This window comes from Xenopus tropicalis, chromosome 5, assembly GCF_000004195.4.
Source record: "Xenopus tropicalis strain Nigerian chromosome 5, UCB_Xtro_10.0, whole genome shotgun sequence".
Classification (NCBI taxonomy): domain Eukaryota; kingdom Metazoa; phylum Chordata; class Amphibia; order Anura; family Pipidae; genus Xenopus; species Xenopus tropicalis.
In genome coordinates, this window is record NC_030681.2 from 31,328,149 (window position 1) to 31,351,893 (window position 23,745).

At 38.4% G+C, this 23,745-nt stretch overlaps 1 protein-coding gene across 2 annotated transcripts in view; it reads right to left on the reverse strand.

Moving 5' to 3' along the window:
* meis1 (Meis homeobox 1) overlaps nt 1-23,745 on the reverse strand; it is a 112,342-nt gene that overhangs the window by 44,928 nt on the left and 43,669 nt on the right. For both annotated transcript variants that reach the window (XM_002931746.5, XM_004914716.4), the window contains exon 8: nt 8,728-8,873. In XM_002931746.5, the coding sequence (XP_002931792.1) occupies nt 8,728-8,873 (146 nt within the window). The remainder of the gene's footprint in view (nt 1-8,727; nt 8,874-23,745) is intronic.

The window sequence follows — 23,745 nt, forward strand, 5'->3', positions numbered from 1 at the left end:
CACCATTTTGCAATGTTCTGTATGTGACTCACTGATCACCTGACAGGAAATAATGCAGGTTCTAACTGAAACAGGAAGAAGTGTAGAAGGAAAAACAAATATGTGTGGAAGTGTTTAGAATGGGATTAGCCAATGGCACATACTATTAAAATATATGTTATTTATTTATATAAAACAGGGGTATTGATTCTCCTTAATGGCACATCATTTGGGTCCTCAATGTAATCAGTTTCCATGCATTTCTATAATTTATTCCAGAGAAATCAAGCAGTGCAAGAGGTCATGCACAGATATGGTGCAGCAGTCTCTGCAGAACAGGATTCCTGAGATCCAGGCCACAAAGGATTTAAAAATATCCCTGCTAGAGAACAGGTGAGGCCATTAGTGACTCATGTACTTACAGACTGCATTTGTCTTGTATTTGCCCATTTTGCAGTTTTTACTGACACACCTGTCCTTACAGAGGACAAAATGCTACGCTGTGCACAACAGACTCATTCAGGACTTTTTCCTGTAAAAAGGCTGTGTTTCAGCAAATAAATGAGATTACTCTCTATATTATCTATGGGTTATGTAGAATGCTTTTAAAAAAGTGATGGGCAGCTCCTACTGTAATTATGTAGAAAAGGAGTCCTCTGAGCCCACAATATGTTATACCTTAATGCGTCATCATCGATTTAACTAAGAATCAAGTAACCTCTACTTAAAAACAGGGTACCCTTCTTCTAAACAAAGAAGCATGAGCTTAAATATATCCTTTCATCTTCCCCTTCATAGAAATCTGTTCCTGGTCTATTCCAAAGCCTCAGAAGAACCACTGGCTATTAGTCCATGTTTAGCCACCCTTCTTCCCTCCCAAATCGATCTTCCACAAAAGCAAACAAAACAAGCACCCTCCCTTGACAAACATAGAACAGCGCAAGAAACGTTTATATCGCAGGGCGCTAATTATTGTCTGAGATACAATATTGGCGAATATTTCTTGGCCCGCGCACTTAGGCAGTTCCCAGGCATTAATACTTAAATGGTTCATATGCAACACATCTGTCATTGTGTCCTAAAGTCTATGAGGCACAACCGAGACTCGGCAAGCCTATTGATTTTCCTTGCATTTGCTTTAATTTACTTAACCGTTGAGAAATACAGGAGCACATAAAGGGTAACTGTCCATTACCACCTTGTGCTCAGACGTTGCTTTTTTTCTTTCTTTTTTTTTTTTTGGACAGATTTCGGTAAATATTTCCCAGGAAATACAATGCGTTCAGCATGGAAAATGAATTCTAAAAGAGTTCACACCTGTTTCTGCTCACTAACTGCCGCGCTGAGGTATCGTCTAATGTGTTTAAAGATTGAGTAAATATCAAGGCATTATTACATCTGTGTGCAAAGGGTGGTAAATTAGATCCTAATTACATTAACAGGGAGGCTGCTTCCCAGTTTAAATTTTACATGAGCTCTCGGTATAAATGCAAAAGCACTGCTGTGGTTTCTTTACGAGCTGGTGATTATAGCTTCTTCCTATGCGGTCACTAAATATTCTGTTTACAAATAAATGAAGAAGCTTTGAGCCAACTTGACTGGGTAATAATCTGTTATTTTTATTTTTTTTCTCCTTCTCCGATTAGGCCCTTACCACACAAGCGTAGCAACAATCAGAAGCCCTGGTTTCAACTAATTACTCTATCACATCATTTCCCAAATTGCCTTTTCACAGGGGAGCCAAGTGCAAAACACGCTCACAGTAGGATTGCGGGCAGCAGCTTTCATTTACTACTCATTTCTTGTTAAATTAAACAAGAATGAAGTGAAAAGAATTTGCTTGCAAATGAGGCGGACAACTGGAGATCATATTCATAGCCGTCAGGCAAGGAACACTTGGACTTTAAAGGGCTCATTTATAACAGGGGGTTAAGGTGCAAAGTGCAAAATCAGACAAAAAGCACCATTTTTCTTAGCCTCCATCTGTGTATTCAGTATTGGCCGTGGCTGCCATTGCTGTATATAAGAGGTAAGGTACATGGACATCCCTTGCCATGCTCCTTCCATATGCATCATTTTGGGAGGGCCAGGGGATACAAGGGACTCTAGAACCCTAAGGCAGGTGTAAAGTACACTGCTCTCTTTCACTTTGCTCTGACACAAAGGGCAGAGAGCAGATGCTTTTCAAGAACTATGTCAATGTCTATTGTTTGTTGATGGGTGGAAACTATGCCTATTAGGGTGAATTTTGCTTGCTTGTGGCCCTTATGTGTCTGCACAAACAAGTTTCATGTCAGGCACAGCTATCAGTGGGGAAATAGGGGCCCCTGGCGCAATCCATCTGCGTACTTGGCCTACCAGAGCAACAGTTGTAGGTAAGAATAAAAACAAAGCAAGATGGAAATAGTAAGGCAAGATAGCAACTGTAGGGCAAGTAGTAGTGCCTTATATTAGGGATGTGCCGAATCCACTATTTTGGGATTTGGCCGAACCCTGAATCCTTTGTGAAAGATTTGGTTGAATACCGAACCGAACATGAAGCTTAATTTGCTTATGTTATTTAGACTATGAAAGGGTTAAAGAGAACCAAGTGTGCAGCAGGAGGTTAAAACTTTTAACATCTGTGATTTTAAGGATTCAGATTTGGCCGAATCCTAATCCTGGTGAAACATGCCTAATCTTGGCTAATTCCCAAACCGAATGCAGGATTCAATGCATCAGTGATTTTTTTTTCCTGTGGCCCTTCCATGTAACTCCTAGAAGACTCCATCTGCTGAAGGTGCACACAACAGCAACTGCAGCAACCCTTCTATATATATGGCATTTTCCCTACATCAGGGCAATGCCATGCTGAGAGCATGCTATAGCTTCTGCTGCAGGATGAGGTTTGGCAGTAGGTGGGCAATGGGGGGGGACTAGCAGTTTAGATCCTGTGACATCACTATTGGAGCCCTGGTAGGTTCATGTTATTGGCAGCCCAACAAAGCAGGGGACAGAAAGCCTGGCATGCCCTAACACTGCTTGCCCCATTGAGCTGCCTGGACTGAGAAGACCAAGCCAATAGTATTCAAAAGCAAGTGTCATTGCTAACAAATGACTGTGAGCTTTGCCCAGCAGGAAACAATTGGTTGCACATTTGGTAACTCAGTAGGGAGCAGTAGGCTGCACATTTGGCAGCTCTGTAGGGAGCCACTGATACACATTTGGCAACTTTCCTCTGCATAAAATCAATGTTATTATACATAGATATCACCCTAACAGATTCTACATATTTTTTGTTCTCAGTACAACTAAATGGGAGTCTGGTTTTATAATTAACAAGCACTTAAAATGTACTGTAAATTTGTACAACTCACTTATCTACAGGATCATCTCCTTAAAGCATAAAGTTACCAAGCCAGCACCCTGGGTAAAGTAAAACTCTGATCCAGCACACCAAGAGTAAAAGCTGACCTGTTTCCTTTTGGAAGAGGCTAACATCTACTATCTTTAATACAAATATTAAAGAAGCAGTTTAGCATTTAGAACCAGCCGCCAAGCTCATACACCCGATGTCCCCAGCCAGGTGTCAGTGGGGGTTGCACTGGTGCAATTTGGCACCTATGCTTGTCAATGACTCTACCATATTATACTGATGCAGCAGTCATTTTATAAACACATTTGTACTTAAACTGAAACAGAGGGGAAGCTGAAGCCATTAACACATACAATACTGGGAGTAGAACAGTTTAACTAAAGCAAAGATCAAAATTCAGAAGAAAACAGTTTATAGATTATTATACAGATTATAGAAGCAAAATTCAAACCAATTTCATTAGCGTTTCCCTTTAAGAGGGCAAATGACCAAACATAATACACATTCACAAAGGTTACATTTTATTCAGCCATTCACTTTCAAACATGTGCGGCTAACACTTTCGATAACGCTGACCTTAGCTGTATTCCTGGAAAGAAACCTATAGGAACATCCATGTCAAAGGAATGTTAAACAAAATATGTTCTTAATTATTTCACTTTATACAGCCCCCTTCATTAGGCCATCTCTATTTTCCTGGAATGACTAAGGTTTATGTATTGTGAATGCATGTTTTCATATTTGAAATACAGAATTCAGTTCAGTGCCTCCTTTGCTGAAAAAAAATATGCTCCCATTGGATATTAAGTAAAATAAATTAAAGTAAAAAAGTAACTGCAGTCCCCAAAAGTTGTACACACAAGCCTTCGGGCGACTGATTGTTCTGCTTGTAGACTTGTTGGACAGTCGCATTGCCACAGTGGGTGTCTGTCCCATGCCATCATTATGTTGTCTGATCCTGTACCGATCTGTGGCCTGACTTTACATTTTGAGTAATCTACTCTTGTGGGTTGGTACTGGAGTTTGACAGCTCAAAATAATCAAATAGGGGTCACACATACAGAAGAGTCTGGCAGGTCTTCTTACAATGACCAAACTGGACAACCAAGGTTCCTCTAAATAATGAGATTAAATTGTTCAGTATTAGCCTCCATGCTAAACTAAAATGTAAACGTACATCACCAACAATGCAAGCATGTTATGGACCTATAAAAAGTGTATAAAACTGTGCAGACATAGAGTGTAACCAGATTGTTTTCACACCATGTCGAGGTACATACCATTATATATAAGGCAGGCAGGTATCAGTGGGCCTATTCAGGTATAAAATCTCTGCCGAGGTCTCCTGAGTATAGGAGGTTATCAGCCCACTTGGAAGTGTTACAATCCAACAGTGGTTACAGTGAACTTTCACATTTTTTATGTGAGCTACAAGCTAACACCATGTGCGGTTGCTATTTCTTGTCTAAAAGAATTATGTGTGGTTGTCCTTTCTTATCCTTACTTGCTATGAGCCAAATCACAATAACCTAATCATGCCAGGTCTTCTAACAAAGCACATCACTAAACAGAAACAAATCATCAATAAAATATACTTTTTAATTGGGCTTTGTAAAGGAGGGGTGCATATGCTAGACATAGTTTTAGAAACAAACTCCCCCTGTTGCTACTTTGTCTAATCTTTGCCATGTACAGCTGGAATGATTATAAGACTGAAAGGAGGGCTTTGGGAGTGAATAAGGATAATAAAGGAACAAGACACAGAACAATGGATTGGATATGGTAAGTCAGAATCTGTAAACCAATTCAGTGATTTCTATATGGTATTTAGGAAAGCCTAGCAACAGGATTCTAAATCCATCACTTTATCGTTTCATATACACATATATATGGAGAGTAAAAAAAAAAGTTTTACTAATGCATTTAAAAACCAATGAAATAGTTGTGCTTTATTATTGTTGGCATTCCTTTAAAGCTGCACTTGATATTAGCATTAGTTCTGTGCAGAATATTTTCTGTGTGTTTTGCCAACTACTATCCTAATAAGCATGGTTGCCATTATACTTTATTATTACTATTATCGTTTTCTGATTTTCGACAAGAAAGCAGCTTGTAGACGTATATATGAACCCTAAACTTTTAAATGGTGTGAACATCTGCTGTGATTTTAACCAGTACATCGACCTCTCTAGAAACTGCCCACGGTTCTACAAAGGATCTGGGTTTACATGACAAAAAGAATTAGTTACTATGGTAAGAAACAGCAGAATGCAAGTGCACTTCGAAGCCTCTCTATTGAAATAATCTGCAGAAAATTTTCAAAGGGCTGCCTTATGGCTTTGGAAAAAGGATACTGAAAATAATAAAACATAATGTGGCATGACATGAAAGTGCACAGATTTGCATTTTGCATGGTTTTAATCATACTACGTTGGAAATCAGGTAGTGTCAATTAAGGGCTCTGCATAATGTATAGTTATTTGAAACTCTTCCCTGATCGACTAAGTAATAGTGACAAATGGGGAGAGAAATTTCATGGCAGTTAGTGCTTCTAAGAAGACCTGAATTTAACCTCACAGGGCTTTAACAGACAGGAAATGAGCAACCTGAAGGTCATCGTTACTATTAGAAACTGTTCGCTTGGAGTTTTGAAGTCTTCTAGCAGTCACTGCACAGGTCAGATATCACCTTTTCGATGGCAACCACCAAGTCTTGGAGGCTTGGAGATGGAAAGGGAGCCTGGATATGCTAAACTAGCACAACAGTCTCTAGACAAAGCCTGATTTTATGATGAACACATTTTTATTTTGTACTGGTTACATTTTTAGCATCAATGTAACTAAAAGGGGAAACATACTTCTGGGATTATCTTTCTCTGAAAGTGGAAATAAAATATAGGAGTATAGCTGAATGCACCTCACCTCTTCCCTGCCTGCTTGCATGTAAAGTAAAAAGTAAAAGTAATTGCATATAAAGTACACTTTTTAGTTTGTCTTTATTATTATTTTTTTATGGTTTTTAAATTGTCCTCTTCTTCTGACTCTTTACAACTTTCAAATGGGGGTCACTGGCCCCGGCAGCAAAAAACTATTGCTCTGTGAGGCTAAAATGTTATTGTTACTTTTTATAACTTAGGAATCCTTTACTATTCATATACCAGTCTCTCATTCAAACTACTGCCTGGTTGCTAAGGTAATTTGGACGCCTGCAACCAGATAGCTGCTGAAACTCCAAATGGAATAGCTGCTGAACAAAAACTGTAATAATTAAAAACTAAAAATATTACTTTCTACAATATATTATAGCCTTTAAAGGCTAAATAACTTAATGTTAAGTGCTATTGAAAAGGGTGTGTTTTTATGTAAATAAAACAGCAAAGAACATCTGCTTAGGCATCAGACAGGTAAATACACTGGGGCATTTGTGCAAGACAAAGTATAGATGCTACATGGTACCAGGAATTCCCCATTCACAGGCATATGCATTTCATAGCAGCAGATGGTAGGGGTATTTTCAGTTAAACACATATTTTTATACCAGGCAGGGCGTACAAATGGCAAGCTTTTGCTTCCTATGTTATCCACATGCATTAGCTTTGGGATAGCTGGATTACTCAAATTCTGCTCCCAAGGGAACACATGTTCTATGTTTGCCTAGTTATCACTTAAGTCAAAACATAAAGCTCAAATAACAATTGGGAACTCTTCATCTAATTTTGTTAATTGCCCTTGAGATCTTGTGGAATCTGACTATGAGAATAGGTGACATAAAAAAAGAAGATGCTCTAATCGGATTAAACCTGTAGAACAAATTGTATATACTCTTACCAAACTCTATGTATAAACAAACAAGTCATGGAGTCATGGTTCTAAGGAAGGCAATCCACTCTCAGACCGCATACTCAGTACTCAGTAATCTAGCTCTGCATGAATGATTCAGTAAATAAAAAAGCTGCTTATTCCACAAATAATATGCTCAAGTAATGTAACTGTGATTACAGAAAGCATGAATGAAAGAATGTTTCCATCATCAGTATGCACAAAAAAGGCACTGCAATGCAACAAATCCAGAGGCACACCCAAGACATATTTTTAAGTTATTTTATAATAAACACACCTTTCACTAAATGTACAACACCTGCACTTCAAATTACTCCAACTCAAGAAATATCATAACTCAATTAGCCAAACCTATAAAGACAATGAACTACTTGAAACCAATTCAGACAATGAACTCTGCTTTAGTGGCCACCAGGGAAAGCACAGGAAGAAATTATTCCACGTTGTAGATTTCCTTTGGTTGTTTAAACTAAGAAGGACAACTTTTACAAGGAGGTCTCATTAGAATTTGTATGATGGGCATTCTACCAATAAGTTGCCAGATTCTTAATACATGTTCCGTCTGTAATAATAGAGTAGTTTGCTTTGGATCATATTGCTTAGACTAAGTCCAAGACCAACTCTCTTTATTGTTTAAATGTTTAAAAAGAAAAAAAGATGCTAATTTTTTTAAAAAAAATTAAAGATGCTAAAACAGAAATATTAAGTAGACCTATATTGGTATATAGCGTAAATGGATTTGTATGTTATTTAGGGACTTCCCACTCATAGACTGTCTAGCTGGGGAACACCCATTTGGCTTCAGGCTGGACATATAATCTACACCAAACCTTTGAACATACATACATGACACAAGGGTCTTACAAAGAAGGTAAGTAGAACCTGCAACAGCTGGAGGAGGGCAGGAGTGGAGGAGAGGGTGCCTAAATAATTCCAGTATATATTACAATACATGAATAACATTAATATGCAACACATATGTGCTCACTAAGAGATCAAAACACCATACCTAACTGCAACAAAAAACCATGCACAATTGCAAACATACAGTTCTTCAAGGCTAGACATAGTTCATTTGTCATATGAAAAAAGTAGTGGAGTATCCTATAAGAATGTACCCGATTTCAATATAATAAGTGGAGTGGCCTTTAATAGAAGAAAGTATATATTTCCCAGTGAGAGAGTAAAGTGTCCTGCAAGAACAGGATCAATGAAAAAAGTCTTAGTATAATAAGGGCAGAACAAACATATATACTTCTAGGCAGAAGAGACTCAATATACTTTTCAGAGGAAAAAGTGGGGTGTCCTATAGGAACAGAGCCAATATTCTTTTCAGTGCAAAAGCTTCCTATACAAAAGGACCCATATAATGTTGTACTACTCAATGGGAAACTGTAATGTCCTTCAAATATCCTTACAAATACAACTGTGGATAAAAACACAACCACAATAAAAAGCAGAGTTCCCATAAATACCAAGAAAATAGAAAGATAGACATTTATAGACATTAGAACAACAGATTAAACTGGATTGAATATCTCAAATTCAACTTACTGTTAGATGTTGGAAGAGCCATGCCCTCATGATATTTGTGGCTACTTTGGGAAAGATACCTCGCTTTTTATGCCGTTTTTTGTCCTTGTCTGGGTCATCATCATCCCCTGTGCTCGGTGAGGCTACACTGTTGTCCAAACCATCACCTGTAAAAAGGCAAAACCAAGCTGTAATCGCTGTGTATTATACTGAGTCAGCAGCAAAAGAAGTGATCTTCTAAAGTCAGTATGAAGGACTTGAGCAACCTCAACCTGAAACATCTGACATACAATGTCCTACATAGTCCTACATAGCCCCACAGAACTTCTGCAGCATTTATATCACAAAGTATAAAAGGCATAATGGGGACAAGTTGTAGAACATTGAAGGTTTTTTTTACAACCCTCTATTAACAAATGTTTCACATTCTTAACACTTAGTTAAACTGACCTATGACAGCAGTGCATACCAGGTAATGTAGCATACCCAGATGGTAAGGGAACTAACTTGTCATTCTGCGCAAAGAGCAAGAGGTCAGCAATCAGTTGGCTGTAGATTTAAACCATGACATTCTAACCTAACATTTCTGCAGGAAATGCAATTTACCAGCTATAAGCAAGCTGGTTTGACAAGACTTTCTTGCACCCCGATCAGATTTAGACTGCTGAATCCTACCATTGCAATATAGGCAACATCAACCATCCTGGGTGGCCAAATTGGCCAAACTGTATAGTATCCTACACTTCTTCCTAAGGGCTTGTATATTCCAAAAATGTGTCTATTCATCATACAGCCATGGACATGTATGGTTTAATGAAGATGTGTGCCAGTTACAGCGACTGTAATAATAATTGTGAACAAGTAGCCCATGAAACATATGAGAGGAAAAAACATTTGTGTAAGTTTTTTTTTTTACCAGTTTCAACAGAGAACAAATGAATTTACCAAATAGGAATTATTCCCACCCATGAAATCTTGGAAATAATGGGCCCTTTGTGGTAGGCAAAGTAATTTTCTTTCATCAAATACAATTAGACATTTGACAGTAAATAGCTACAGATACAGGGAAGGCTTGTGATGCACCTGAAGACAATGGTATTGGTACAGAGAAGAAGGAAATTCTATGTCATATTCCTACCTCTGGAGTACTGTACCATCTGAGTTCAAAGGTCCTACGGGTGTACAATACTAAACACTGCAGATAAGCCAGAAAGCATTAAACCTGAAAAGTGACCTCTGTCACCCATATTTAGAAATTCAACATACACTAAAGAAGGAACAGGTGTGACAAAAACACCATAGACATTAAAAAGCTCAAAGTAATAACTTAGAATGATAAAAACCCACGTAGAAGATGTGAAAAAACAATTGTTCAAAAAAATGAAATTTGGTAGTGGGCTTTCAGTAAATGGTTTTCTGCTCTTCCTCCTGCATTTTGAGCTTATTCCCACATATTTCTATATCTTTATGGTCTTTGAATTATATATCTCTTGGCTCATTTTAACTCTATTAACAAACTTCACTTCCCTTGTGATTCTTCTATCAGTACAGGCAGCTGGAAGGGCTAAAATCTCCAACAACTACAAAGTGATTATCTTTAATAAAGTAGTAGGGAAACAAAAGCACATGACTCATTGGTTGCTGCGGGTCGCTGCACTTTGCATGATTGTTAGCAAATTATCCCTTGAGTCCCTGCTCATGAAAGCTCACAATCCAACTGGGTTATGTAGTAACATGGGCCAAGTGTGCCCCAGGCAACTTAACCATAAGAACCAATGAAATGCATGCAGTCAGTATTCTGACTACACTAGACAAGAACAAAACCGAAAGGGTTATTAGGCTGTGGCCATATTACCATATAACATCATTCATTTAGTTCCTGAGGGACTAGTGCCAGATGTTTGCCATGGGCAACAATTTTGGTAAGGGACAGTATACAGAGATACTACACAGGGCTTACACAACGGGGCTAATTAGCTGAAGGGCTATACTCTATTTGATTTGTTTATGCTCATAGATACAAAACCAGCACCTGGCCAGCACCAATTTGGTCACCTTGCTTACACACAGACCTTTCTACCTACCTACCTACCAACCTACCTACCGTAAAGCAGTGGTAGAGTGCAGGGTATACTGTGTGTTACAACTAGATTCCTTCTGCATGTTACCATCAAGAAACCAGATAGGTATGCAGCCTAATCCAATCGCAACCCCAGAACCACTAGGTCTATTCACTCAACGAAAGGGGCTATAACACCAAGGCAACATTGTAGTCAAATGCAACCACAGCATGACAGCGCCTATGTAAATATGTCACAGATACTCTAACACAGAGCTATGCAAAATGTCTATGAAAAAATGTCTTTTTAATATGACAACATCCTATCTACAACATTTCATCACCCGATGCATCACTTAAGCCACTCTGAAAAATGGCTGTGTAAATTACATTGAAAGTGTTGTTAATTCACTTGAATTCCAACGTGTCAATAACAATAGTCAAATAAACACACTCTTTTCACAATCATGTCTTGCTTATGCAAGGAAACCCACAAATTAGCTTTAGGTAAACGCTTACATTACCATTTTACCTTAAGTATGTCGGAGAAGAAAAAAAAAGTAAATGCAGTCATTGTGCATTTAAAACCACAAAAGTAACATTTCATTATTTTGGTTGACTTAACGTAAAAAAAGTGTTTGTGGTTTGATGCTCTGATGACCTTGTAAAACCATAACAATGACAGGCACCCGGTCCGTGCACCAGAGCTGTTTTTGCGGCTCTTTGTGTCTTTATCTTCTCGTTCTTTTTTGCATAAAAGGTGAAAAATCAAAAAATGCCATCAAAGACTCGGGAGCCATGGAAAATCTTCATCTGCATTTAAAATTTCAATGAGCAAATCTGCTTTATATCCTAAAGAAGCATCATTTGAAAAGAAATATACTTGTGTTGATTGAAGAACAGCCACTATCCATAACCATATTTATAACCATCCCCCACACACATTCCATTTTATACCTGATTTCATTATTTTATATGATCTCTGGCTTTAAAAACGACAACCAATACTTTAAATGGAACTATCAACTTTGTAACTAAAAAGAAGAAATCCAATTGATTATTTATGGAAATATCAACTACAATCTGACAGGGCCGACTTTTTATCCAGCTTTGCGCATCAATAGATAATCAAGGCCCTAAAACAGTCTTAGCTTCCCATTACCTCAGGCAAAAGAATTCCTGAAAGCATGCCTTCAGGGCACCTGAATTATATACTCCATTAGGAGAAGAAAGCAATTCTGAATTCCGAGTCTAACACTCACCAGAATCTTTCCTGTTTGTTTCTGTTCTATGAAAGCAGAAGCATTAGGAGTTGAATTTTTGTAAGTGAAGACTTATGTAAATACAATGAAGAAACCTTTCAAGCAAGAGCCAGATCCCCTCCTTCAATCCCTGGCAATGACCTATCCCAAATAAAAAGGTTTCTGTTACATCATTAGGTCAAGCCAAAAACAGTCCAGGCTTAATGCAGTTTGTTCTTCCTACTGTTTTTAGGCAAATACAGCTACTTTACTCCCATCTGGGAGGGAAATGACACTGCTGAGCTGTAATCTAAGACAAGATTTTCATTGGAAGCAAATGCCTTGAATTCAGCGTAAATACTGATGCGTGTTCAGAAAAGCCTAAAACAATAAACCATAGTCCTGTCCGACATGAGTTAGAGAAACAGAGAAAAGAAAAAGCAAACAGAAAGGAGGGTAATTTTGTCCGGAGATGTTTTGACAATGGTGCGTTTTCTCAGTACGTTATTAAGCCCTGACTTTCCATGCTGAAATTGGATTTGCAAAAAGCAAAATAAGGAATCTTTTGTTTCCGTACACCCTCTCTGTGATGTGTACAAAAGCTCCCTACAATAACCCTAAAGGTCCAATGATTAAGCACATGGTCGCAGCTAGAAAGAACATTTGCCGAATGTCAGAGGAGTGACTTCATCCCCCAGATTTGACTTCTCCTGCTGCCAAACGAAGGCAAATTATGAAGGCAAGCTGAAAAGGTGGAAATAATCATAAAAATGATGCTAGTCCATAAACAAGCTTACAGCCTCATTAGTATAGCAGTAGGCTCCGCTGGGTGATTTATGCTCGTTTTGCTGATGCCATGAGGAAATGCCATAGGGCAACTTTGGCCAACTGCTAATGGTTTCTGACAGCTTCTTAGCAACTAGTGCAGGCCACGTTGTGGCGTTTGCTAGTGACAGAAACTGAAAATGTCATATCATCTGCCCATGTGTCATGAAGTCAGTGTGGCAATTAACTAGTAGGCCGCTGACTGAGAGGCCAGAGGCTCTTAAAATGGCCTTTGGCTATTCTGGGTAGAATATGCCCAATTTTGCATTTGTGTTGCACATATGCAATATTACAATGCGCAGACCTGGTTCACACTACCTTTGTCTGGGTCCCTGATGAGTCTGCTGCACTCAGATCTCCTAGCAGAATAGAAAGTCTCACTTGCTTTCACTTTAGGCGCTGCATGACATTATCAGAGGAGCTAAACGTAATTTGTTTTGATATGATTGTTTGAAATAGCACTTTAATTGGCAATACCTGATTTTTTTGTTTTTGAACATGGCATCCAGAGGTGCTAGCTGTTTTTCTGCTCTCGCAAATTAGTCTAAAAGGATTTGGTATCACTGAAGCAGACTCATTGCCTGTCAAATCGCTCGGAGCACAAGAGCTCTGCACAGCAACGAGACACTATTTAAAAAACACCCGGCCTCTAACTAGCATAAGGAGAGCCGTGCTCCCCCAGTCCAGCTCCCAGCCCTTCCTGTCCGTGTCAAACTGTCAAGTCTTTCACGGCAAGCAAGTCCCTCTTTCAAATAATATTTAAAAATTGTTTATGCAAAAAATTTCATAGGCCGTGATCTTGTGCAACAGGCCAGACACGGAAGAAGGGAATTTGTACTTAAATTTCAGTACGGACAATTTCTTATGAGACCCCAGTCTGTCCCCACAGAGTAATGCAGGTGACCTGTGCCACCTCCCTTGCTGTCAAGAGGCTCAGATTTCAAACACACTCAAATCAAACGTCCTATAGTTGCCTATTTAAGTACACCCAGGCATTTAGGCCATGCTATCTTGTTTCTTTCAAGAGAGGATAAAGCAGCATTTATAGCATTCAGGCCATTCAATAGGTCAAACTGCCCATGTCAGCAGGGGTCCCTCGCTTGCCTCTCATGCAGGTCAGATCTCCCTCCTCATACAATCTTCCTTCCCACAGTCACTAATGGCATTTAGAAATAAAAAAAGACAATAAATGCTTAGAAAAAAAATTCCAGGTCGAGAGTCTGTTCCCAGCATTTTCCGTACCACTCTTAAGAAGCATGTAGGTCAAGGAGATTATTTAAATCTATCTATGGTGAATGGTATATGATTTTGCTTTTTTAAGGTCTTGACTATTGCAATGGTGCAATGTTTTCTGGTATCTGTAGTTTTCTTTGGTAGTCCTACTGAATTGCAATCACTGTTCTGTAGTGCAATTCCTCTGGATATTTGAAAGGCAAATATTTCCTCCTTTATAAGAAATATCACATTCTCTTTAGTTTTCTGTAAATTTTCCCAAAGAGCCAAGTTGTAAAAAAATATTTGTAATAATTATATGAAAGCTGTCATGCACTTTTCCCTCATGTAAACGATCATTTCCATTTCATTCATAGTTAAGGTTGCCACCTGGCTGATACTTTGCCAGCCTGGACAGTAAAAATGATGCTGATGCCAATGTTATTAATAGGGTAAAATGAACAAATACACAAAGGCAGGTAATTTTTTTCCAGAAAAGTTAGCAACCCTGTTCATAGTCTCCAGTGAAACAGTGGCCTCTGGTGGGCAAGCTATTGTGGTCACCAAAAGACAGCATGTTTAAAAAAGACAGAAAATTATTTGATAAGTATAATGATGCACACTGGGAACATTAATGGCAACAAAGTCTTGTTATGAACCTAAATAAATATATTAGTTGGAATGTGGAATGTTGGAAAATTATGACAATGGCAAATGGAACCAGTGGCCCCTTCAGTTTAAATTGTGTAGGAGGCATTCTGGGAGTTGTAGTTCCCATGAATTGCACATATCCCATCAATGGGGCATTGTTTATATGTCAGCTGGCAAGTACCAGTCACCTCCTCCCTGTAGTGCTGTGAAAAATGCCGGTGTTTTATTTAATAAATAAAAAGAAAAGTAATGGTGTCAATGTGACAGATTCAGCGTTTCCAGCTGCAGTTTACATAAGACCTTCCTAGGCATCACATAAAATATGTGCACATTTCTCTGGATAATAAGGATGTGATTTAACTTTATGCCACATGAATAAAAGAAAATCAGTGAATGTGACAAAGTTGAAAGAAAAAGGAGCAGCGGAGCCAGGAGTTTTAGGAGACAGGGTGAGCTCAAGGTTTAAGGCTCGTAAGGAGAGTGCCAGGCCAGGAAAATTCCCTCGAGGCCCATTAACATGCTGAGGGCATTTTTATAAGGGATTGTAAAAAAGAGCTTAATACTAGTAAAGAGTAATGTGTTAAAGAGATAAGTGGTGTACAGTTGTTTTCACCATGGAGAAAGGGGCCACTTTGTTGGGGGGCAAAATGCTTTGGGACATGCACAGCTGCAAAGGCTCAATAAAGCATGTATGACTATATAAACAGTGGCTTTAAGTGTTGCTTGAAAATATAATAGACTCGACTGGGAACAGATCCTTTTTTTCTTCTCTCTCCTATTTTTTCAAGTTATTTCTCGAAGAGGGAATATACGTTTAATTTCTTTCAATACATAAAATAAACAAGTGTTAATCCAACTGACTACAGGGAAATTTACAGGCCTCCTACAGCTATTCGTATGTCCTACATAAGCTTATTATAGAGCTGGGGTGTCCATGCAGCATTATGATTAACCATCCATGAGACAATTCATAAGGGTGAATTACTTACCACTGATGGAATGGATGGTAAAATTAGGGTATGTTATGTAATAGATTCTTTATGCAATTAGTTATTGTTAGGGGTAATATAAAAAGCCTCATGTGTCATAAGGTTATGGATAAATTAGGCCTAATATCCTATAAACCAAATGTCCCAAGGCCAAATGGACAGTACTGTCATAGAGTGTAAAGGCTTTCAAGGATTTTAATCATGGAAAATGAATGACCCTCCTCTTAAATTAGGCCTTAAGTATCAAAGAAGGCACATATAAGTCACATATATACATACACATGGAAGCATCAAATATCAGATATGAACAAAAAAGGTAAATTAATCACAATGATGTAGGTGCATGTCTTGTTATAAGAAGTAACATACAATATCTTTTGGTCGGCTATTTGAACCAATTCTGAAACTGAAATGTTGCAGAGGAAACACGTCACACACAACATGCCTTTTTCCATGTCTCTTCCACATTTAACATTTAATCAGTTGCTGATAAGGAACAATGGTTAAGAAAACAGCCCAACATATTTGTGGTGATTGGGCTCTCCCTTCTCATTCTGGCAGTATCTCCCACCGAATTCCCTTCCTTTCAGATGTTGACTCTAGATCAAGTAAACTTAACACAATAGGTCAAAAAGGTCTCTACCTGTTTACAAAAATGTTTTCCTTATAAAGAAGGCTTTCAACATAACAGACACAGAGCTATTTTAATTAAAGGAAACAGAGTCCCAGTCTTGTGAACATAGGAATATGATACACTACAACAGGGCTGTTCAAACAGCATCCCCCCAGCGCCACGCAGTCCACTAGATTATCTTTATTTCGAGCCAGACCTCGGGAAAAAAAATGTATATTGGCCTTTACCCACAGGCACCGAGAAGAATATGTTTTTGTAATTTAAATATCTGCCTACAATAAATATTTACATGGAGCTCTATCCCCCTACATCTGGCAGATTTTATTCTGTCCATCTTACAGTAAAAATGTAATTTAAGACATACAACTATCTCCTCAATACAATATAGTGAGGAGCCAAAAGTAAAAATATGCTCACCAAATACCATGTATTATTTTGCTGCTACAAAAAATACAACTTCTTGTGTCAAAACTCTTGACTTCCTTATTTGATTGCATCAATGAGCCAATGATGTTTTCGATCCAATGGGAGGGCCCCATACACAAACAGATTAGCTGACAAATTGGTCTGAAGGCCCTGATTCAACATCTTAAATCTGTCCCTGTATGGCCACCTTTACTAATTTTTGCCTAACTGATATGGAGACTGCCATATAACTGCCAGTTTATACTTCATATGGTGGGCTCTTCCCCTTTTTGAGAATCCTTTGAGTCTCAGTATTCCAAATGGCTGGCAATGCTGCTAAAAAGAACCCTACTTGCCATTCTCTGTCTTCCTACCATTCACATTTTCATTGAAGCTGCATTACATTCATTCATTGAAGCTGCAACTAGGTATTTATGTGCCTTTAACCAGTCATCAGTTTACTCACAGCAGATAGTTATCAGAAATCAAAATCAGAAAACTGCATGAAATAACTTGCATAGCCTTTAAATTAAAGTTGCGCTGAAATTACAGGTTAGCGAGAACATTAAAGCAGTTAATGATAGACTTCTTTGGAGCTTGCCTAGTAAGTTTCGTGTGTTACATTTACATAATGCAGAATGAAATAATGATCGGCCTATTTGCAGAAATAAGACACCAGTGTTACGTAATTCACAGTGGATTTCTTAGCTTTCTATGCTGCATACAAGTGACGGTAAATATTCAATGATAAGCAAGTTCATTTAAAAAAGGAAACAATTAGCCGTTTCGTTTAAAATTTAATGAGGGTATTAGTTAAATATACCAAAGTGTGCACCTCTCATGCAATACCATATATGTTTAACACTAGGAATGATACTTGCAATACTTAAGATTGGATACCTTCTGTAAATATGCATACATAATGGCTCATTACTAAGTGGGGGGTCAAGAGGTGCTTCTAAATGAAACTGGGATGTTGTTAATCAATACAGTGATCCTGAACCATGGCTCCTTTTGCTCCTTTTTTGCAACTTTTGCAGAATTATCTTTCTCGATAAATTATTCCTGGAACATTATGTGGCTATCCTTGGTGCTATAACCTAATGCGAGGAGGGAAAATGGTACACATTTTATTGATTGATTACAGCATTAGAACTGGTCTGTGGTGGCCTTTGGCTATTTAGACTGCTGTGATGCTGTAAGTGTAGAGTAGGAGATATAGCAATTGACTGCTAATGGGCACGAGTCTCGGGTTGTCACCTTTACTGCAAAATGTGTTCATACTGGTTTGGCATCATCGGACATAGTCTGACAATTAAGAAGAAGAAAGGCAAACTAAGCGCTGGCAAACTTTCTTCTTCTTTGTGTATAGGTAATGGTTTTTTATCGTTTATAGCAGCTGGTCAACTCCAGATTGTGGGTTAGACCGAGCGCTGGCACAATTGTGTGTTTCTAGCAGCTGGTCAACACTACAGCGTGGGTTAGACCGAGCGCTGGCGATTTCTTTCTGTGTTTTGTATAGTCTGACAATTAGTCTAATTTAATTCTATGCTTATTTTAGTGGCATTCAATACAAAGGACAGGGTTGCTCATCGGTTTCATGCAAAAGGCATATGACCTGGTGTCAGCAACGGCACTCGAACTGATGAACACCAATTCTGAGTAACAAAATGGTAACAAAACTTCAAGTACAGGTATGGGATCTGTTATCTGGAAACCCATAACCAAAAAGCTCTGAATTACAGGAAGGCCATCTCCCATAGATTCCATTTTAATCAAATAATTCAGATTTATAAATTTGATTTTCTTTTCCCCTGTAATAATAAAACAGTACCTTGTATTTGATCCTAGCAAAGGTACAATTAATCATTATTGGCGTTGAAACAATCTTGTTGGGTTTAACTAATGAAAGGAAGACCCCTTATCCAGAAAACCCCAGGTCCCAGCATTCTGGATAAGGGATCCTATACCTGTCCCAAAAAGGGGAGTCTTTGGTTTCAGAGGAAAAGCATAAACAATCATATGGTACTCTATAGTAAAGTATAACCAATAATGCTCTAGAAGTAGAGTGTAACCAATAACTGGGATACTCCCAGGACATCAGCCAATCATCCTTTCTGAGCACAAGGTTTGTCAGCAACACAGTACAACTCAAAAACACAAACTAAGTCCCAGAATGGCTATAGATAGGGTATGAGTTCAAAATATGCTTGTTTAATTGGCAGTAAAAAGCATAATAGAGGTTTATTCCTGAGGGCTAACCATACCTCCCTGCCATCTACATGGTAAGGCTTCTGCTTACTATCTTTTATCTAGATTTCTGCCTGTTTTGTGTGACAAAACATCAAGGCCATGTTATTTTCTTGATAAAATGATATACAGTGTTTAGGAATTTATGGTGCATTTATGTTTAATAACCATGTCATATTTTTAGCCAAAAGACAGAGAGGATATTTTCAAGTTTCAAATGATATAAGCAATTGCTGGCACACTGACAGTAAACACCAGTTGCATACACATGACCATAGCTTCGGTGATAGTTGAGGGCCAATACACATCACTATTTCAAGTGCAAGTAAATCTAAAGAAAATGTGTATTTTATTTGTATTTAAAGAACATGACTGACAGCAACCATACTGCAAGCAATGAAGCTATGAAAGCTATATTTCAATAACTTCAGTATCCCCTTCATGAAAGCAGAATACCTATTTTAATCAACAGAAGACACAGATGTATCTGCCAGTATGAGCCCTTCCCTATTTCTAAATGTAGTTTGTCTCCAGACAAATCCATTTCTATAAAACACATTTGTAATTCTGGATGAGTGAAATGATTTTGTTTTTTTGCACTGCTTGCTACCCTTGACAGGAGGCTATAATTTACAATGGTGATGCACAACAGGAAGTGATAAACGCAGGATATATTGTTCCCCCGGCTTGTTTTAAAAATATCACACCCAGTTTTGCATGCGTGTCTCTCTCCGGGTATCAGGGGTTGGATGCCCTTTTGATAAACCAGAAAATACAAGGTTACTGGTGCTATTACATTTTACAGTGTATTGACTGGGCATTGGCTGGTTGCCATTTTTTGGAGTCAGGAAGAATCGTGACCCCTCTGCCTCACATTGGGGTTATTTTTCTTCTACTGAATCAGCTGAAAGCTAAATAGAAATTATATGAGCAAAAGGCTGTGCTTGAGAGATGTGTGCCTTTTCTCAACCTTGATAACTGCGATATTATGTTAATAAATTACCAATAAGGTAAGCACAGATAGACATATACGTCTGAGAATTTTACAGCTTCCCTTTTTTAAACACAGACACATATAATCAACAGGGAAAGAGGGTGATTTATGAAGCCAATGCTAATCAAAAGCATATGTTTCATGTGGCTTGGCCATGCACCCAGGTAAAGCCCTCTTTGATAGTCTGCAACATCAAATCCTTATAGTCAAGGTTATCTAATATTGATGGCAAACTGGCAACCTAAGACACAGAACTAATACTCAGCAAATGGATTCAATTCAATACAAGGGTTGCCCTTTACAGGCAAACACAGTGCTGAAAGTTAAAATCATAGACTATCTTTCAGCTGATCATACCATCATCATGTAAATAGAATTTCTAATGTGCTAATATTTAGATAAAGATAGATCACTACTCAGACTCTGTTAACTCTCCGCAGCATGCTACCATACCCAGACTGGCAATCTGTAGATACTGACAAAGCCAGAGGGGCCGCTGTAAGATGCCACAGACAGTCACTATTTAGTTGACTGGTGGGGGGGGGGGGGGGGGGCGGTGTTTGGGCCTCTGTGTACTTGAAATGCCAGGTCCTATTTTGAATCTTAGTCCAAGCCTGCATGCTACATGCTTATTTATAAGGCATACGGCCAGATCTCCAGCTCCAAAAAAAGCATGAGGCTGCAGAGCACCCCAGTAATAACTGAGCCCCCGTGCCTAAACCCTGTCTGGTACCAATGGAGTAGCTCTCTCATTAGCTTGCAACTCTATTGTAATAAGGAAAAAAGAAGCTTCTTTAACTCCTTGGATACTGTCGCAGCCAAAGGAGCATTCCAACACATCAGAGGATTCTCAGGCAGCGAAGCGGTTAATACCATCTCACATTGCAGGGCCCCTTTCAAAAGAATTGGACTTAATGAGCAACAGCATTTTGTTTGAAAAAAAAAAAGAAAAAAAAAACTAAATTTAAAAGCAGGCAACAGCAACAGGAAGCTTTTAGTTGGGAAGTTGAGGTTTAAAGTACTCAGCAACAAACAATGAGCAGGAGAGATAAAGATGCAATGGAAATGGTATGGAACAGACCTTAGAAACTTCCTGCCAAAACTGGCTTGTGTGCATGTGTGCTGCCATGATATAGAGCAGCAAAGCTATTTTGCTTGTGTTTACTTGGAGGTATTTGTTCCTGTGCAAACCCTATAAAAACAAAGAGCTGGGATAAGCAAGTTTGCCATCTCTCGTTGCCAGGGTTTTCAGGTTAAGCATGGATCACACATTTCAGCAGGCAACCCGGCTATTTGTTCAAACTGTTACCCTGTTACCAAGATCGAGTTACTCTTAAAGAAGCACCATTTTGTCTTATTCATCTCATATATTCTTCTTTATTCTGCTAGGGACCAAAGTTTGAGGGGCAAACAATCAGATCAGCCAACTGGCCCGGCTCAACATGGCCATATTGGGGAAAGGTCCTTTTGTTTGGTGACGTTGCCAAGCAGACCTTTATATATATGGCCAGCTTTACGTGTATGCCCAGAAAACTATAACTAAAGCAGTGTGATGTCAAATAATGTTGTAATAGCTGAATTCCATGTATTGTTTATAACACATAATATATAATTTCCAACAGAGCGAGGTTGTATATTAGAAGAGAGAGGTTGTATATTAGCAAACAGAGGTTTTATATTCTTTCTTCAGAATGGCAAGTACAGGGCCCAAAGCAAATGTGTTACACACAAATATCTGAACCAAGAAGCAGCAACTCCATACGTTCCATAGTGATTCTTTATGCTTGCAGCAGCGATAAAAGTGATCAGTTAATATACTTTCTTATAATAGGTTCAATTCAAAGAATGGCCACCCAATCAGTATAGGAAGTCAAATACTATTTATAAATGCAAGTTTACTATTTGTTATAAACACTAGGGAACCCACTAGTATTTAGTTCTAGTTTGCCTTTAATGTTAAGTTTCTAGGTCATTTCTATCATTAGCTTTTCTTGACTTTATCCCCTGCCATCTTTTGAGCTCCCTCCCCCCTCCCAAAAAACAGGTATCTATGTCAAAAGAAGGCTCTTCAGTTGGACGTTTGTTTGGCCAAGGTTGCTCAGGGGTCAAGCATTTCAGCAGTTGTTAACACAAAGCTTCCAACCGGCTCTGCACAGTCTCTAGCCCTGAGTGTTTCATCTGTAAATTCTCTTTCTCTCCACCCTGGATTCTTCTCTGTTTAGCAAGAACTAACAAATCCTTCCCCCATGAAGTGGTCTCAGTGACAAATAAATACATCAAATACTCTTTAGAAGAAACTGTAGTGAAGTGAAATTTTCCAAATATGGAAACAAATAGATTTCCTTTGCTTAAAGGGGCATTTGGCAATGCCTTTAACTCTGTTTACCATCATTTTTCCAACATATTCCACAGAGCTTCACAGAATGATTAAACATCATTCACATCAGTTAGAGGAGCTTGCAATCTAAAGTCCCTATCCCAATTCTCACACACTATGGCTAATTGTATCAGGAACTTGCCTGTATGTTTCTGCATTTTAGACAATGTACAGTTAATACTGATTTCACTGTTAAAAGCGCGTTTCTCCTTTTTCCCCCCTGAAAAAAGCAATCCATTCTTATAAAAATTGATTTTCCTATATGCATGTGAGAAATGAATTTAATTTAATCAAAGACGCAGCAAAACAAATTATCTTAGCTCTCATAAAAAGCATCAAGGTCAAAATATGTCCAGTTAATTTAATTTACTGTTATTCGAGACTTCTGCGACTTTATTATTTTATATAATCTAACTGTGCAGAAATTTCCTTCTCGGTTTCTTTTCGCCTCTCAGACAATGTATCTCTGTTGAATATTTTACACTTGAATATTATCACCAGGATAGCATATGGCGTACCCATAGCGGGAAGTTTATCTTCATCTTCTTGTAAGCTAAAATTAGTTCAACGTCTTAGCAGCTCTACACATGACTTTGGTTATAATGTTCATAATAAAGGAATAATGCTAAACACGTTTTCACGTTCTGCAGGCTAAGCTCAGATAAAAAAAAAGAGGTGCCTCTCTTGTATTCACATATGAAGGATCTGGTGGGCTCCTTATTGGACTTTGCTGTAGAAAATTGAATTAATAAAGAAATGTTTTTTTTAATATTTAATGGGATGCTATAATTTATTTATAAAACGAATTAGCTTACAGTGGCACATTTCTTCTCTTCATATCTGCCCCAGCTGAGTGCACATATACATATGAGTGTGAGTTGCCATATCCCCTCCATCAGATTAGTACTATATAAAAACACCCACAGACACAGTAAAGGTCATATTATGTAGGTTTGCCAGTCAGCAGAGAACTGTTTTCTAATGCCCATAAAGGACATCTCAGTTGAGGCAGGCAATAGAGTAGCTCACCAGTGGCATCAATAGATGTTATTGGGCCCCACAGCAAATTTAATTTAGAGCCCCAAAACATAGGTAAGTTAGCCCATTCTACCAACTTATATTAAAATTGCTCATTAATTAGGGCCTTACTGGGCTACCTATGTTGTTACGCCCCTGCAGCCCAAAAACATATGAACATGGGTTACTGTGGGGCTATTAATGTCTATTAATGTCCAAAGGTAAAGCAGATCACTATCACAACTTCCAAACATTGCCCTGCACTTCAATTCTATAGTCAACTGCTTCTTTACTGGCAACAGGAAAATGCACAGGCCACCAGTTTTAGAGATGGGACTGACTTGGGTTAATCTGCTGCATGTTTATGTTCAGAGTTGTAGCTGTC